The sequence below is a fragment of the Hyphopichia burtonii genome, assembly GCF_001661395.1.
Source record: "Hyphopichia burtonii NRRL Y-1933 unplaced genomic scaffold HYPBUscaffold_1, whole genome shotgun sequence".
Classification (NCBI taxonomy): Eukaryota; Fungi; Ascomycota; class Pichiomycetes; order Serinales; family Debaryomycetaceae; genus Hyphopichia; species Hyphopichia burtonii.
In genome coordinates, this window is record NW_017963728.1 from 846,434 (window position 1) to 863,386 (window position 16,953).

General features: G+C 32.5%; 3 protein-coding genes across 3 annotated transcripts; 1 reads left to right on the top strand and 2 right to left on the bottom strand.

Moving 5' to 3' along the window:
* Nucleotides 1-878: 878 nt before the first annotated feature.
* Nucleotides 879-13,630, top strand: DYN1 (dynein heavy chain; the record flags this gene model as incomplete). Its single annotated transcript, XM_020223187.1, has 2 exons — nt 879-911; nt 1,086-13,630. 2 exons carry the CDS (start codon nt 879-881, stop codon nt 13,533-13,535), a joined length of 12,483 nt encoding a protein of 4,160 aa, XP_020078712.1. The 3' UTR covers nt 13,536-13,630.
* A 42-nt stretch (nt 13,631-13,672) lies between these two features.
* RPS19A (40S ribosomal protein eS19) lies at nt 13,673-14,668 on the bottom strand. The gene is made up of 2 exons (XM_020222658.1): nt 14,617-14,668; nt 13,673-14,221 (listed from the first exon to the last, which is right to left on the bottom strand). Exons 1-2 carry the CDS (start codon nt 14,634-14,636, stop codon nt 13,807-13,809), a joined length of 435 nt encoding a protein of 144 aa, XP_020078713.1. The 5' UTR covers nt 14,637-14,668; the 3' UTR covers nt 13,673-13,806.
* A 369-nt stretch (nt 14,669-15,037) lies between these two features.
* On the bottom strand, nt 15,038-16,922 carry HYPBUDRAFT_151326 (uncharacterized protein; the record flags this gene model as incomplete). The annotated part of the gene is made up of 1 exon (XM_020220440.1): nt 15,038-16,922. Exon 1 carries the CDS (start codon nt 16,881-16,883, stop codon nt 15,039-15,041), a length of 1,845 nt encoding a protein of 614 aa, XP_020078714.1. The 5' UTR covers nt 16,884-16,922.
* Between the last annotated feature and the right edge of the window lie 31 nt (nt 16,923-16,953).

The window sequence follows — 16,953 nt, forward strand, 5'->3', positions numbered from 1 at the left end:
TACATTGCTGAAGTGTATATTGCTGAAGTGAAATGATTTTTTTGAATGTAGATGAATTGTAGATAACTTTATGAGTCATGGATTATTTATAGCACTACGGAAGTGCGAGATATGGATGGAAGATGGAAGTACCTGATAAGGATGACGGAGGTACTTCTTGCGGTAGTATTGAGCTTGATATACTGCGGGTTATATTGTGAAATGATTTTAGACTACTAGTAAGCACGAGTTAAATTGTTTATTGTTGAGATGTGCGAATTTGCAGCCAGTGTTCTGGTATGATCATGTCAAATCACACTTTCGAATGATAAGGCTGCACGACAAGTAGTTGTACTGTAACTGCCTGAAATGTAACTGACTTTGATTGACTCCCCTCAAAGACGTATCGAATTTCTACATAAGGCAACCTTGGACGCCGATGGACTAATTCACACAACGTTTTCTCTGACTCATTGCAAATCAGTGTGATTGAGCATTTCCAAGGATTCCCACTATCATCAAATTGATCTTCGAAGTACCGCTCACTTGGTTTCCCTATATATAAGAAAGCAAAGACCACCCAAGGCTTTGCAAAACCAACCTGATAACCGATAAATATAGTACCACTGCAGTGACCGTAATACCCTGTAGTGACCGTAATACCCTGTAGTGACCGTAGTACCCTGTAAACGTGCATTAGATTACCTCAACTAGTTGAGCAGGGAGTGAATTTGCAGCCAAAAAAAAGTCCCAGCGGTACGGGGGTCCCATCGAGTCGAAACCTGGTCTCCGCGCACGACCAGATCAAACACGAATCGAAATCAAAACAAGCCGGCGTCTAATTCATCAACTACTCTTGGTCAATTGATATTCTACTTAGTCAATTACACTTACTTACCATGGAGGAGAGTGAAACGGTGACGCCCAATGCGGTGTTGGAGTTCATCCATAATTTAACCTCGATAAATGACTCCCATTTGATCCAGACATCTGCTACCAATGAATATTTAACTAATTATTTATCAAATTATACTCCAGATTCTTTATACCTACTTAAATTTAATGACGATGGGTATCATTTATCAAATGATTTACAATCTTTCGAGGGCGATTTGACTAAATTGACCAATTTAATCATATTAATCAAACAAAAGGGTCAATTAATATCAAAAACTTCATTAATTGATCAAATTAATATAATTAATATCCCAATGGCTAAACTTTTAAATGAAGAAGAAAAAGATTCAAATAATGAATCGTTTGAAAAATTAAGATTCTTAATAAACCTTGGGATCTCTCCATATTTCGACTTATTAACAAATAATTCAAATAATGAATCTTCTTTTAATATAACCAAGAAAAAATTTAATGAATTATCGCTATCTTTACAACATTTACAACAAAAGATTCAAATTCCTGATTTAATCATATCCACCCATCCAAAAATTGTTCAACTTTTAAATTCGGATAAAATTAATGAAGAAGAAGAAGAAGAAGAATCTTTAATTCATGATACGGTTTTTTTAAATGAATTAACTAATATTGTTAATAATTGGATTAAACAAATTCAATCAATTACAAATTTAAATCATAATCCTTTAGATGGTGATTCCATCTTAGAAGAAATTCAATTTTGGAAATCAATGGAATTAGCTCTTTTATCAATAAATCAACAAATTTTATCTTCGGAAGTTAAAAACTCAATTAAATTTTTGAATGAATCGAAAAGATTTCACATAACTCTTAGTTTCCAAAATGATATTGGTTTAAATGATAAATTAAACGAAACTAAAATTTATAATTCTTTATTAAAAGATTTACCAATTGATGATTTAATTCATATTTCAAATAATTTAAATGATTCTTCAAATTTAATTAAATTCGAATCAGTCATTATAAATATCTTTAATCATTTGAAAAAATTGAAAAATTTGAATTCTTTCCCAATTATTAGATCAATCGAATTAATTGAATTAGTTTTAAATGATTTAACTAAAAATTTTTATAAAATTTTATCTAATTATTCCTTAATGACAATTGACTTTAATCAATTTAGTAAAATTTATAATAATTCAATTTTAAAAATCTTTAATTTAATTGATTCAAATATTAAATTCATGATTAATTTAATAAGAGAATTATTAAGAAAAAGACAAGAAAAATTTATAATTGTTAAAATCAATCAAGATTCTTTTAATGAATTACGTGATAAAATTCAATATTTAATGAATTTTAGGTTAAAACATGAAAATTTATTAACTACCCTATCAAATTTATTGCCTTCAAATATTGATTTTTCAAATAAAATCATCGATACTTATAATAAAGTTATTATTCCCATAAATCCTTTAGATTTATCAAATCATGGTAAATTAATTTGGAATCAAAATGAAAATACTTACTTGGAATGTTTCAACAATTTAGAAAATTTAATAATTGATAAATTAAACTCAATTTTTAATAATTGTAACAATTTCAATGATTTTATTTCAATTTTTAATAAATTCAAAAAATTTAATACAATTAATAATTCAAATAATCTTCTTTCGTTAATTAGTGATGAACTTAAATTAAAAATATTATCCATTGTTAATAAAGAATTTGAAAAATTAGTTGAATTAAATTTGAAAAAACAAAATCAAATTATATCCTTTTTCAATTCGAAAGAATTTAATGATCCAATAATTTCAAAAATAATTTGGAATTTAAGTTTAACTAATAAATTGAATAATTATTTAATTTATCTTAAACTTCTTCTAGGTTCAAATTGGAATAAATATTCTTTAGGTAATAAGCTTGATTTAGGAATTTCAAGTTTAATTGATAATTTGAACCCTGATAAAATTTTTAATAAATGGTTAGATGATTTAATGTCTTTGAGTTCTAAAAATAATTATAAATTCAATTTTAGTGGTCCAATCATAAAAATTGATGATCAAAATAATGAGTCTTTAGATTTGATTGTTAATTTTGATTCAAATTTAATTAATTTATCAAACCAGTTAAATCATTTAAGCTCTTTTGGTTTCAAAATTCCAGTTAATCTATTAATTCAATTTAAAAAAATTAATAGACTACACCCATTTATTGTTACTTTAATTGAACATATCGAAATATTAAAAACAACTTCAGATATTGAATTAGAACAAACAAATTATGGTAAAAAATTCGGATTCTTATTAGATTATCAAAAACAAATAATTTTATTACATTTAAAAGAAGTTCTTTCCATTGATTGGATTCATATATCTCAAGCTTATGATTTGCAAAATATTTCTAATGATTCAAAAGAAAATGATTCAATTGATATCAAAAATGAGGATATAATAGAAATTAAATCTTTGAATAATTTAACAATTTTCCAAGACGAAATTTATAAATTGTATTCTCAATCAAATAAAATTTTAAGATTCTATCAATTCTTATATAATGATAAATTACCCAATTTGTTGACTTGTGATTTTAATCAATTTGAAATTAATAAAGTAATCGATTCAATTCAATCAAAGATTATTAAATTAAGTTATGAAAACTTTAATGATTTTGAGAAATTCATACAGATAATAAATGGTGATATTCAAAATGTTTTGATTGAAAAATGTCAACAAAAATTAAATTCTTTTAATGAAGCTTTAATATCTAGTGATTCATCAGACGTTTTGCCTAAAGGAAATCATTCAATTCTATTTCAAAACCAATCATTCATATTATCCCCTCCTTTAGAAGATACTAAACAAGCTTGGTATTCAGAATTTAACAAATTTTTTGATATAATTGAAAATCAATCAAGAATCCAAATTGATGGTAAGATTGAAAAATTCAAAATCACCTCCAATAGCTCAATTACTGTTGATATACTCCGCAACTTGAAAATTATAGATGAGCTCATGAATAATAGTTTATCATACTTTGAGAAATGGCTTGTTTTGGAAAACCTATGGGATTTGGATTTAAATACCGATGATGAATTTAACAAGTTGTTCGGCAATGTCGTGGAACCAATTACAATCAATGATTGGTTACAAGTTTTTAACAAGATTATTAACTTGAGATCCTTATTTGATAGACCTGAAAATTTCTTCACCATCAACAACTATTTACAAATTGATTTTGCTAAAGTACAATCAAGAACTGTAATGAAATTTGATAACTTTCAAAATACTTTATTAAATAAATTTGCTCTGTCATTCCAAATTGATTTGATCAATTTTAATAATGATTTATTGAATGCTCGAAACTTATTAGAACCAACTTTGAATATTCAAATGATGACTCCTAAATTAATAACAGTACTTGAAAATCATTTCCATTACAAAACCAGCATAAATAGCATTCAAGAAAAAATTTCAAGTTTCAACAAAGGTCAAACATTACTTCAAAAAAGAAAATTCAAAGTTCCTCAAGATTGGATATTCGTTGAACAACTCGAAAACAATTTTTCTATTGTGAAAACATTACTAGAAAGAAAGGATAAAATTATTGAAGCCAATAATGAAATTATAGTCTCTAAAGTAAAATCCGAGGCAATTAAAATGAATGAAGAGATTAAAAAATTGATAGGCGACTGGTTTAATAAAAAACCAATTTCTGGTAATTTGAATCCTTCGAATGCTATAACAAACTTGATTGCATTTGAAGATAAAGTCGGCCATTTGGACAAAAGTAAAACATCAGTCTTGAAAATTTCTTCAAATTTGAAAATTCCAATTGAAATTGAGGAAGATTTGTTTGACATTGTTGATGAAATTGAGGATCTTAAATCTGTTTGGTCTTCTATAAACACATTATGGGAAGACTTAGAGAGAGTCAAATCTTCGAAATGGTCAGAAGTTCAACCAAGAATCTTAAGACGCCAATTAGATGATGTCTTGATGAACTCTCGCTCATTACCAACTAAAGTCCGTCAATACGCCGCATTTGATGAGATACAGAACCTTATCAAATCTTACTTGAAAAACTTTTCTTTCATTAATGATTTGAAAAGTGATGCTATGAAAAAACATCATTGGAAACAATTACTAGACCTGGTGGGCTTCGAAGATTTGATTGTCGAGAGTTTAAAGGTCGGTGACGTATTCAATTTGAATTTCCAATTAAATGAAACTATTATCAAATCGATTTTGGTCCAGGCTAATAATGAGCAAACTATCGAAGATAACTTACTTCTCATCAAAAAAGAATGGTCAACGATTACCTTCGAAATGTTCAACTACGAGAATAAATGTCGTTTGATCAAAAATTGGGATAAATTGTTTGATCAATGTGATAGTGATTTAAATACCTTAGCGAGTATGAAAAATTCTCCTTACTATAGTAACTTCGAGCAAAAAATCATTTCCTTGGAAGACCAATTGAACAGATTATTTATCTTGTTAGATACATGGATCGATGTCCAACGACAATGGGTTTATCTCGATGGTGTATTCGGGAATAAAAATAACGATATGAAGAATTTATTGCCAGTTGAGTCGACAAGATTCACAAATATTACCTATGAATTCTTCGGAATTCTAAAGAAGGCGAACAAATATAACTTAGTCTTGGATGTATTGTTAATCAGTGATATACAGCCAGTTATGGACAAATTTTTAGAAAGTCTTGTCAAAGTTAGAAAATCTTTAACTGACTATCTTGAGAAACAAAGAGAACTATTTCCTAGATTTTACTTCGTCGGGAACGAAGATCTATTGGAGATTATTGGTAGTGCCATTGATATCAACCGTATAAACAAACACTTTAAGAAGATGTTTTCGGGTATTAACTCTGTTGATTACCAAAATGAAAGCTCTACAATAGTTGCTATCAATAGTGAACAGGAAGAAAAGCTTCAATTATCTACCCCTGTATCTTTGATCAAATATCCTAGGCTAAATGAATGGTTAAGAGAGTTAGAATTAGAGATCAAGTTTACACTTTCAAAATCAGTAAAGGATTGTTTGAAAGATTTTACTGAATGTTTCAAGAACGATCAGTTTGACGGTTTAAGAGAATGCATAAAGCTCTATAGCACCCAGGTATTAACTCTTACTCTTCAAATTTTTTTCACATCAACTACTGAAAAAGCTATCTCGGACAATTCTTTAACTAAAACTGTTGAAGCATATGGAAGATTGATCAACGTGATGTCGACTCTTATATCATCAAACTCGTTTGAAAATAAAGAAAGAAAGAAGCTCGAGTGCTTAGTTATTGAAATGCTTCATGAAAGAGACATTTTATCATCTTTGCATAGTACAAGTACCCAAGAAGAATTGCAGTCTATTTGGAATGTTCAACAATTGTTTTATTATAATACCGATTCCACTGACCTCGTTACTAACTTAAAAATAAAACAAGCTGGTGCTGAGTTTACATATGGATATGAATATTTGGGGATTCCAGATAAACTTGCTTATACTCCATTGATAGATAAATGCTTCTTAGCCATGACTCAAGCTTTAGATCAAAGATTGGGAGGATCTCCATTTGGTCCTGCTGGTACAGGTAAAACAGAATCGGTTAAAGCCCTAGGAAATAACTTGGGTAAAATGGTATTAGTATTTTGTTGCGACGAAGCTTTTGATTTTCAATCAATGGGAAGAATCTTCTTAGGTTTATGTAAAGTGGGTTGTTGGGGCTGTTTTGATGAGTTCAATAGGTTAGATTCGAGGATTCTTAGTGCAGTCTCATCCCAAATTGAAAACATTGAACTTGGATTAAGTGGAAAAAGTGAACAAATAGAAATCTCAGGTAAGAGTTTAACTGTCAACCCTGAAACAGGTATTTTTGTGACTATGAATCCTGGTTATGTTGGTAGATACGAGTTACCAGAAAATTTGAAAAAACTTTTTAGAAATTTTTCCATGGAAAAGGCTGATAGTGAAATCATTGCTGATGTATTACTAACATCTCAAGGATTTGTTAATTCAAGAAAATTAGCTTCCATTGTTGTCCCATTTTTTATCGGTATAGAGGAAAATACATCCAAGCAATCTCATTACGACTTCGGGTTAAGAACTTTGAAGAGTACTTTGAATAAATGTGGACTGATAATGAGATCGTTGCCCTCCAACACGTCGGATTCATTATTATTTGAATCCAAATTAGTCCTCCAGAGTATCAGAGAGACAATTGCTCCAAAATTAATTAAAGAGGATGAAGTGGTATTACTTGACTTGATTGACGAGTTTTTCCCCAATGTATCGTACGATAACCTTGATCATACCAATCTAATGACTGAACTAGACACTATTGCCAAGAGAGATGGTCTTACAGTAACTGAAAATTGGGCCAATAAATGTTTGCAATTGTCCCAGATGCAAAGCAACCACCACGGCTTAATGTTAGTAGGTTCTGCTGGTTCAGGAAAGTCCGTTATATATAAGCTGGTCCTAGAAGCATTATCTAAATTAGATGGAACTGATTATTTAACTTTTGTTATTGATTGTAAAGTTATTTCGAAAGATGAAATTTATGGTTATTTAGATGTTGTGACAAGAGATTGGACGGACGGTTTATTTACCAGTATCTTAAGAAGGATCAAAAGTAATTTGAGAGGTGAGTTGTCTAAAAGAATATGGATCGTGTTTGACGGTGATATTGATCCTGAATGGGCAGAAAATTTAAACAGTGTTTTAGATGATAACAAGTTATTAACCTTGCCAAATGGTGAAAGGCTCGAATTACCTCCTAACATCAGACTATTGTTTGAAGTAAACAGCTTGAAATATACTACATTGGCAACTATTAGTAGATGTGGTATGATTTGGTTTGATTCGTCATTAGTATCTACAAATGCGTTGTTCCAAAAATTCACTCACGAGCTCTCTACTGTTGCTATAGATTTGAATGAAGAACATCTTAACGATATTTCCAATACTGAAATCATTGATATCCAAGAATCATTGGCTGCTGATATTCTCAATATAACTAGTTCAAACTTATTTTCAAGAGTGGCAGCTGAAGCTGAAAATTTAAACCATATTATGCCTTTCACAATTCATAGGGTTATTGGTGCTTTCTGCACCTTGCTAAAGGTTTACTGTCGTCGTTTTGTCACTTATAGAGCAGTAAATAAAACCATTCCCATCGACGGTAGCGAGAAATATATAAAAATGGCAATTATTTTATCATTTATTTGGTCTTTTGCTGGTGGAAGTTCATTAAGTGACCGTGAAGAGTTCGGGAGATCCATTTCTTTATTCGAAGAATTCAATGGAATAGACGAGTTACCTGATAAGGATTGTGCATTTATTGATTATGATATATCTTTGCCGGAGTGTCAATGGGTTAGCTGGAGTAGGATCGTTGGAGTGAAAGATTTAGAACCTCAACATATAACTAATCCAAATACGGTGGTTCCGACCTTAGATACCGTCAGACACGAGTCATTAATATATTCTGTTTTAAATGAACATAAAACATTATTGCTTTGCGGTCCACCTGGTTCCGGTAAGACAATGACTTTATTGGAAGCTTTAAGAAAGTCTCCTAACCTTGACGTCTTACCTTTGAACTTTTCCAAAGACACCACTCCAAAGTCAATGATGACCTCTTTAGAGCAATATTGTCATTATAAGAAAACAAATAGTGGTGTCGTCCTTACGCCTAAAGTGAATGGTAAATGGGTAGTGGTATTCTGCGACGAAATAAACTTGCCAGGAGTTGATAAGTACGGTACTCAGAGAGTCATTTCACTTTTGCGACAAATGGTGGAGAATGGAGGGTTCTGGAAAGTCAAGGATAAGCAATGGGTGACATTATCTAATGTTCAATTTGTTGGTGCCTGTAATTCTCCTAATGACCCAGGCCGTCATCCTCTATCAGACCGTTTACTTCGTCATGTTAGTTTGATTATGGTTGATTACCCAGGTAAAAATTCTTTGAGACAAATTTACCAGTCCTTTACTTTGGCTGTTCTTAAATGTGCCCCCGACCTCCGTACTTATAGTTCATCGGTGACAGATGCTATGATCGAGATATATCAAAAAACCAAGGACAAGCTAACCTCAGAATTGCAGGATCATTATATATACTCTCCTCGTGAATTGACAAGATGGACAAGAGGTATATTGGAAGCTCTTAGGGCAGTGGAGTATCAATCCTTAGATGACCTTATCAGGTTGTGGTATCATGAAGGTTTGAGACTATTTTATGATAGACTAGTGAAGGACGACGAACGTGATTGGACAAAGACCATATTCAAGCAAACAATTGAGCAATTTTTCCCGAACATAGATGTTGATAATGTTACAAGAGAACCTGTTCTCTATTCTAATTGGTTGACTTCGAAGTATGAGCCGGTAGATGAAGTTGAGTTAAGGTCTTTCGTCTCCGAGAGGTTGAGGGTCTTTAGCGATGAGGAGATTGACGTGAACTTGGTGCTTTATGGGGATTTGTTAGACCATTCTTTAAGAATTGATAGAGTTTTAAGACAACCTCAAGGCCATATGATTTTGGTTGGACCCTGCACAAGTGGAAAAACAACTTTAGCAAAATTTGTTGCCTGGATCAACGGTTTGAAAATAATTCAATTAAATGTTAGCAGAAAGTACACGCTTGAAGATTTTGATGCTACACTCAGATCTATACTTTTAAGATGTGCAAATGGTGAAAAGGTATGTTTCCTTATAGATGAATCAAGTATTCTTGAAACTTCATTTATTGAACGAATGAATACTCTCTTAGCTAATGCTGAGATTCCAGGTTTATTTGAAGGAGATGACTACAATCATCTTATGAATTTATGCACAGAACAATCTCATAGTCAAGGTTTATTATTAGACTCAAACGAAGAATTGTATGAATGGTTCACCAAACAAATTTCAGAGAATTTGCATGTGGTCTTTACAATAAGTGACATGCAAAATTCTAACAAACCACAAGTGATATCTTCACCCGCATTATTCAATAGATGTGTTTTGAGTTGGATGGGTGATTGGTCGAATAATTCTTTGTTTGAAATTGGATCTCGCTTAATTGAACCCGTTCCCCTTGACTTATCAAGCTATTCAATTCCTGAATCTTATGATAGTGACATCTTTTCTGACATCACTGGATTCAGAGATGTTATTGTGGAAGTGGTCATTTATTTCCATCGTGTCGTCATAGATTATGAAAGTACCTTGAATCATTTCAAGACTCCGAGTCAGTTCATGGCCTTAATCAAAAACTTCATTGAAATATTCACAAACAAGCAGTATGAATTAGAAGAAAACCAAAGACACATTAGTATCGGTCTTGATAAATTGAGAGAAACGGTAATTCAAGTCAATGAATTAAAGCATCATCTTTCGAAGAAAAAAGAGTATTTGGCGTTAAAAGACCAGGAAGCAAAAACTATGTTGAATAAAATGCTTACCGACCAAAATGAGGCCGAACGTAAGCAAGAATTCTCTGTTGCCACGCAAGAGGAATTGAGTAAGCAAGAAGTTGAAATTGAAATGAGAAGATCAGAAGTAATGAAAGATTTAGAATTAGCTGAACCTGCTGTTATTGAAGCACAGCGAGGAGTTCAGAACATCAAAAAGCAACATCTTACAGAAATTAGGAGTATGTCAAACCCTCCAGCTGCTGTCAAAATGACAATGGAAGCTGTTTGTATATTGATTGGTTACGAGGTATCTAGTTGGAGAGATGTTCAACTAATTGTCCGTCGTGATGATTTTATTGCTAATATCGTCTCATTTGACAATCTGCTGCAATTGACTCCAGATGTTAGAAGATATATGGATAAAGTCTATCTCTCTAGGGAAGGGTTTAACTTTGAAACAGTTAACCGTGCCAGTAAAGCTTGTGGTCCCCTTTTACAATGGGTTCAAGCTCAAATGGCATATTCAAGTATATTAGAAAGTGTTGGTCCTTTAAGAGATGAAGTCATTGCTTTGGAAGCACAAACAAAGAATACCAAAGCTCAATTAATTGCTGTGGATGAAATGATTCATGAGCTTGAAGATAGTATCGAAAAATACAAGGATAGCTATAGTGGCCTCATTAGAGAAGCTGAAAATATTAAGCTCGAAATGAGCTCTGTTGAAAAGAAAGTCAATAGAAGTATGAAGTTGATAGATAATTTAACAAGTGAAAGATATAGATGGAAATCCAGTATAGATAAATTCGGAATCGAAAGAGAAAGATTAATTGGTAACTCTCTATTAGCTGCTGCTTTTCTAGTCTACGCCGGAACCTTCGATCAAAAGGGTCGTGAATTATTGATTTCAGAATGGAAACTGAAATTGACGAATGCAAACATCCCATTCGATAATTCATTGTCAGTTTCCGGATATTTGGCAAATGGTGGTGAAATCTTGAGGTGGCAAAACAGTGGATTGACCAATGATACACTCAATTTTGAAAACTTCACTATCATGAAATCAACAAAAATTCCATTAATTATTGATCCTTCATCACTGATAGTGAATGTGATCACCGAATCAAATCTTCCTAAAAAAACCACTGTTACAAGTTTCTTGAATGAATCTTTTGTGAAACAACTTGAAAACTCTTTGAGATTCGGTGGAATAATTTTGATCAAAGATGCCGAATATTATGATCCTATACTCGATCCGGTTCTTAGGCACGAAGTTCATAGAAATGGGGGTCGTATGGTTGTGAAGTTAGGTGATCAAGAAATTGATTTTTCTGAAAATTTTAAATTAATTTTATTCACAAAAGACTCTCTGATTGCTTTATCATCATTTGTTGCTGCAAGAACCTCGGTGGTAAATTTCACAGTAACTAGTGGTAGTCTTGAAGATCAAATCTTAAATACTACTTTACAGTTCATAAGACCAGATATCCAAGAAAAGAGAAATCAATTGGTGAGTTCGAAAGGTGAATACAAGGTTCGTCTCTATAACCTTGAGGAAGAGCTTTTAGCCTCTTTGAGTGATACTTCAGGCAATATTCTAGATAATGACTACGTTGTCGAGACTTTGGAAAGATTGAAGGCAGAGGCCACAGAGATAGATTATAAGATCAGCGAATCGGATGAGATTATGGCAACAGTTGACGAAGTCAGAAACAAGTATGATGATGTTGCCAAACATTCAGTAAAAATTTTCAATGTCTTGAAGAGCTTAACTTCATTCAATAAATTTTATGCTTTTTCTTTAGATACTTATACTTCAATTTTCACCTCTGTTTTAAAGAGCAGAGTCAAGAACTTAGAAATTGAAGAATTTATCAAAGAGCTTTATAAAGAGACCTTCAGTGTGGTTATTCCTTCATTATGTTACTCTGATAAAATCAGTTTTTCGTTAGGCTTGTTACTCAGTTTTCAAAGATTAGAAATTGGTCAACAATTTGCCAATACGCTTTTGACCATTTGCAAAGCAATTATTAATAAAAACTATGATAAAGATATTAAAAAGATTCTCATGGAAAGCATTGCTAGCTTTGACAAAGGATCAATGTTTGAAAGTGAGGAAGAAATTGAAAGCGTTTTTGTTCAGAATCCAGAAAATGAAACCTTAAATGTGTTGAAACCGTTAATACAATCGTTGAGAAAATGTAATACCGAAAGGAAAGATGCCTTTATGGATGCTTTTATAGAATTATGTTCCTTTTTATTTACTGGCTCTGTTCCATTCAGTTCTAAATATGAGCTCAAGGACTGGGTAAAGGAAAATTGGAAGCCAATTCTTTTGGCATCTCCCGAAGGATACGACGCCACATTTAAAGTTGAGCAACTTGCTAAGGAGCTAAATGAAAAGTTAGTTATTGTTTCTATGGGGTCCAAGGAAGGTGTTGAGATTGCCAACAAGGAAATTGATCAAGCTATGAAAAAGAATAATTGGGTATTAATACAAAACATTCAAATGTCCACCAGCTGGTTGAATTTCTTAGAGAAAAAGATTGAAAATGTTTCTATTGAATCGGGATTCAGGATTTTCATGACGTGTAATTTATTGTCTAATAACATTCCAATTGGCTTAATCAATTCTTCCAAAGTATTGACGTTTGAAAACCAACCAGGATTAAAGAATGTTGTGTCTGAAACTTTTAAATCAATTCCAAATGAATTAATGAAGATTGAAGTTAGTGAATTTAGACATGTTTGCTTCTTATTGGTTTGGTATCACAGTGTCATCCAAGAAAGACTTAGATATTCACCAATTTCTTTTACTCAACAGTACGATATAAATGATTCTGATTTCACTGCTGGACTAACTGTGATCAAAAAATTATTTGAACCATTGATTTCAAAAGGAAGAACCAACGTTGATCCAAATACTATTCCATGGCATGAACTACAATATTTGATTGGTGAGATTACTTATGGTGGTAAGATCAATGTCAAAAGTGACTTTGATTACTTTGTTAATTTGAGTAAAGCTTTATTCAAGGTGGAATCTTTTGAAAATGATTTCAATTTGATTGATAATGAATTATCTAATAAGCACAATATAAAATTGAAATGCCCTGAAGGTATTAGTACCGAGGCTTACACAACATGGATATTCAAATTACCTAATAAGACACCATTAAGCTGGATTGGATTAGAAGAAGAAGTTGACGTTTTGGTCCGTGAAAGTGAGGGCCAAAATGTTGCATCAAAAGCGATTGAGTTTATTTAATGTGAAATGTTAACCAGAAAAAACACTAAAAACAAAAAAAAAAAAGATAGCATAGTATTTAAGCATATATTTTTAACGAAACTTATAGAATGATAAATCTAAAACATGTAGTTCTACAAAAGGTGAAGTAATAAGCAGTCGATATATTTTACAATGCGTATTTTTTTTTTATTAAGGTTTAAATACAAAAATTAGAAAGAAAAATTCATAAGAAACTAATATACTAAATTTAATCGATTAATTATTTGAAATAAGTAATCAACTAAATAATTTATTCGTCTTCTTCTAAAGTTTGAGCGGCAATACGATCTAAATCTCTTTGACCGTTTTCAGAGATTCTTCTACCACCTTTAGCAGATTTTTCTAAGACACCAATTTTTTCTAAAGATTGTAAGACTCTTCTGTTAATAGAACCAGAAGCGTCAGCGTGTCTGTGAGGTCTGAAACCTCTGTTGATGGCACCACCGTATAATTTGTTTAATTTACCAACACCAACTTGTTTTCTTAAGTAAATGTGTCTGGCGGCAGAAGCAGCTCTTTTGTAGTACCAAGTTTCAGCTTCTTGAGGTGGTAATTCATTACCGGCAGAAGTTTTGACAAGGTCAACGTAACCTGGAACTTCTAATTTACCTTGACGTTGCAAGAATTGGGCGTAAGCGTTGATGAAATCTTGAGCTGGAACGTCTCTAAATAATCGTTAGTATTAGTTCAAAAATTTGCATAAACTCTCAGATCCATGTGTAATGACTCGACAATATGAAACAAGACTCTACTTGATCAACTTCTCCATCTTAATATGACTGTCTACTGAATTTGGGACTTGGTCTGGCACTTTCAGTCACTCATAACTTAAATCATGCCTTCTTCCTCTCATCTCGACATCTTCGGCCAAACAACCCTCCATTCTGTAATCTCTTATTCTTGTTTCTCTTCCTTTCGTACTTTTCATTTTTTTTTTCATTTTTTCATCAGATTTTTCACTTTCCGATATCGATCTCTTCAAATCTTAATCAAGCCGTTCTCTCGTTCATTTCATACATCTGATCATTCACATCTCCAAGCTCTTGCGATTAAAACATACCTGACGGAAACACCTGGCATTTTGTCTATGGATTTATATGGAACAAGTATATAAAAGCTTCAACTAAAATTTTCTAGTTTTTTTTTTCTCTCAACAACCCTCACTAATTTTTTTTCCTGGTGGATTTCTCAGTGCACTTTGTTTTGGTGATGGAGTAGATTTTTTTTCGCAGTTTAGCCTTGAAAGCCCACCTAACCTGCAAAATCGCCAGTGCGCGAGCGCGAGTTAGGGCATGTGCTCAGATATACGCGGGCACGCCGGCGGTTTACGCGTGGACCCGAGGGAAAGCAGTCACTGAAGTCACGTGCTTTAAATTGTCCAGAAATTGTGACTTTGATAAGGGCATGGCTGCAATTTTAATAAACTACTTGAATAGGTCTAATTGAATAAGTTTATTTAAATAAGAATGTATCTATAGATGGCTAAGCCCAGAGACTGCTCAACGGCTTGCGATTGAGACAATACTGTTCCATTTCCTTGAGAGAGGATTCTATGAGCCAGAACGATGTAGAAGAGTCGATGGAGGTTTGATTTTCATCGTAGTTTTTAAGTTCCGTCATGTCCCAGTTTCTAGGCATAGTCCCCGGAAGCGTATTAATGGAGGAGGGTGCAGCGTAGGTGAGTTGAAGGTATTCTCTCTTTCTGTATAATGGGTCACCAAAAAAGGAAGAAGGAAGTTTATAGGTGGATGCAGATGCTAAATTGGATTTAGCTAATTGTCTAGAGAGTTCATTAGCAGTTTTCGTAAAGTATATTTCAAGTTGTTTTTCGAAAAAATTTCTAATTTCTCCATTTTGTATAATACTCCAGCCTTTCTCCACACTGAGTTTGTTAATGTTCAAGTATAGTTCATGAGGATCGTCACGAGGGGAGGCAATATGATTGATAAAAGATGTAGCATTGTGATAAGCGTATAAGTTTGCAATCTCCATGACCTGAGAATATTCATAATGTAAGTCGGTGACTCCAAAACATTTGACAATGTATTCTGCAATATCCATGTTTTCTCCACTAAGTGAGTCTACTAATTTATCAACAACAGTTAACGAAAAGGACTCCTTTTTTCTCGGAATTGATTCATTCAACATTTCCAGATCTAAATACCCAGATAAAGGTGAAAGGAGTTTTATATCAAATCCAAAATGTTTCAATTTTGGCATTTGTGAAAGTCCTGTAAATAAACTCTTAAATCTTGCTTGGTAGGTTTTGGAATCACATATGGTCCAGCCAGTTCTTGTATCTAAAACTCCGCTTCTTCTATCAGCCATCCGTATATTAAAATTAGTCAAATTAATGAAATGCGATTGAAATGATTCTAAAACTGTTAGAACACTTTCATATATCAAACAACAAGATTCATTGACGTAAAGATTCAATTCTTTGAGTCTGTTCGCTTTCTTATGGCTGAATAGCTCTTGCACCAATTCACAGCATTGGTCAAAGCTATAGTTTGGCTCTAACTGATTGAAATCGCAAAATAGGTTTAATCTTTCGATTTTTGTTAATAAATTAACAACCCCATGTACATTAATCAAAGTACTAAGACTAATTGATAACATGTTGAGACATTCGAGATTATTGTACGCATCGATATCAATTGGCACTGAATTGGACTCAGTGACGGCTCTATCCAAAATTTTCAAACATTCAATTCGAGGAAATAATCGAACTTCACCACTTCTTAAGACATCGTTACCACATTCAAGTGTCTTTACGTAATTACAGCAGGATATCAATTCACGATATCTACTTTTGGGAAACCGTTCACCAACAACACCCAGTTTGTAACTTGATTTTGCTAAATCAGCTTTAGAACATTCAGTAAAATTAGTGTTCAAAATTTCCTTCATAAACATTCGTTCATAAGTTTTGGCATCCGAAAACATTTCAAACCCCCCAGGATTTTCCAATAGAGTATCAACTTCATTACACCTAACCAAACTGAGATATTCAAAAAGAATTGGTGCTAATTTGACCCGAAAATATACGCAAGTACTAGATAAAGAAATCAAGTCATCATACACTTCGGCAACCCCATACTTGTAGCGGTTATTGCTGAACAAATACTGGGGAATATCTGATCTGAATCGGTTCTGGGTAAAATCAATGGTTTTGTAGGTTAAATGGAAAATGATCTCATGTAGTATTTCGTTTGGCAAAGACGTTAAGGAAAGTTTTTCATTGAAACCGATTGTTTTTGACTGGTTGATTGCTTCAAATTCGATCAGTTCACCGATTTCTCCCTTACCAGCAGCGAATAAATTCATTCAAGACGTTAACCAAGTATATCTTAGTCTTAAGATGACTAATAGTCATCAATCTCAAGCCAGACTCAAA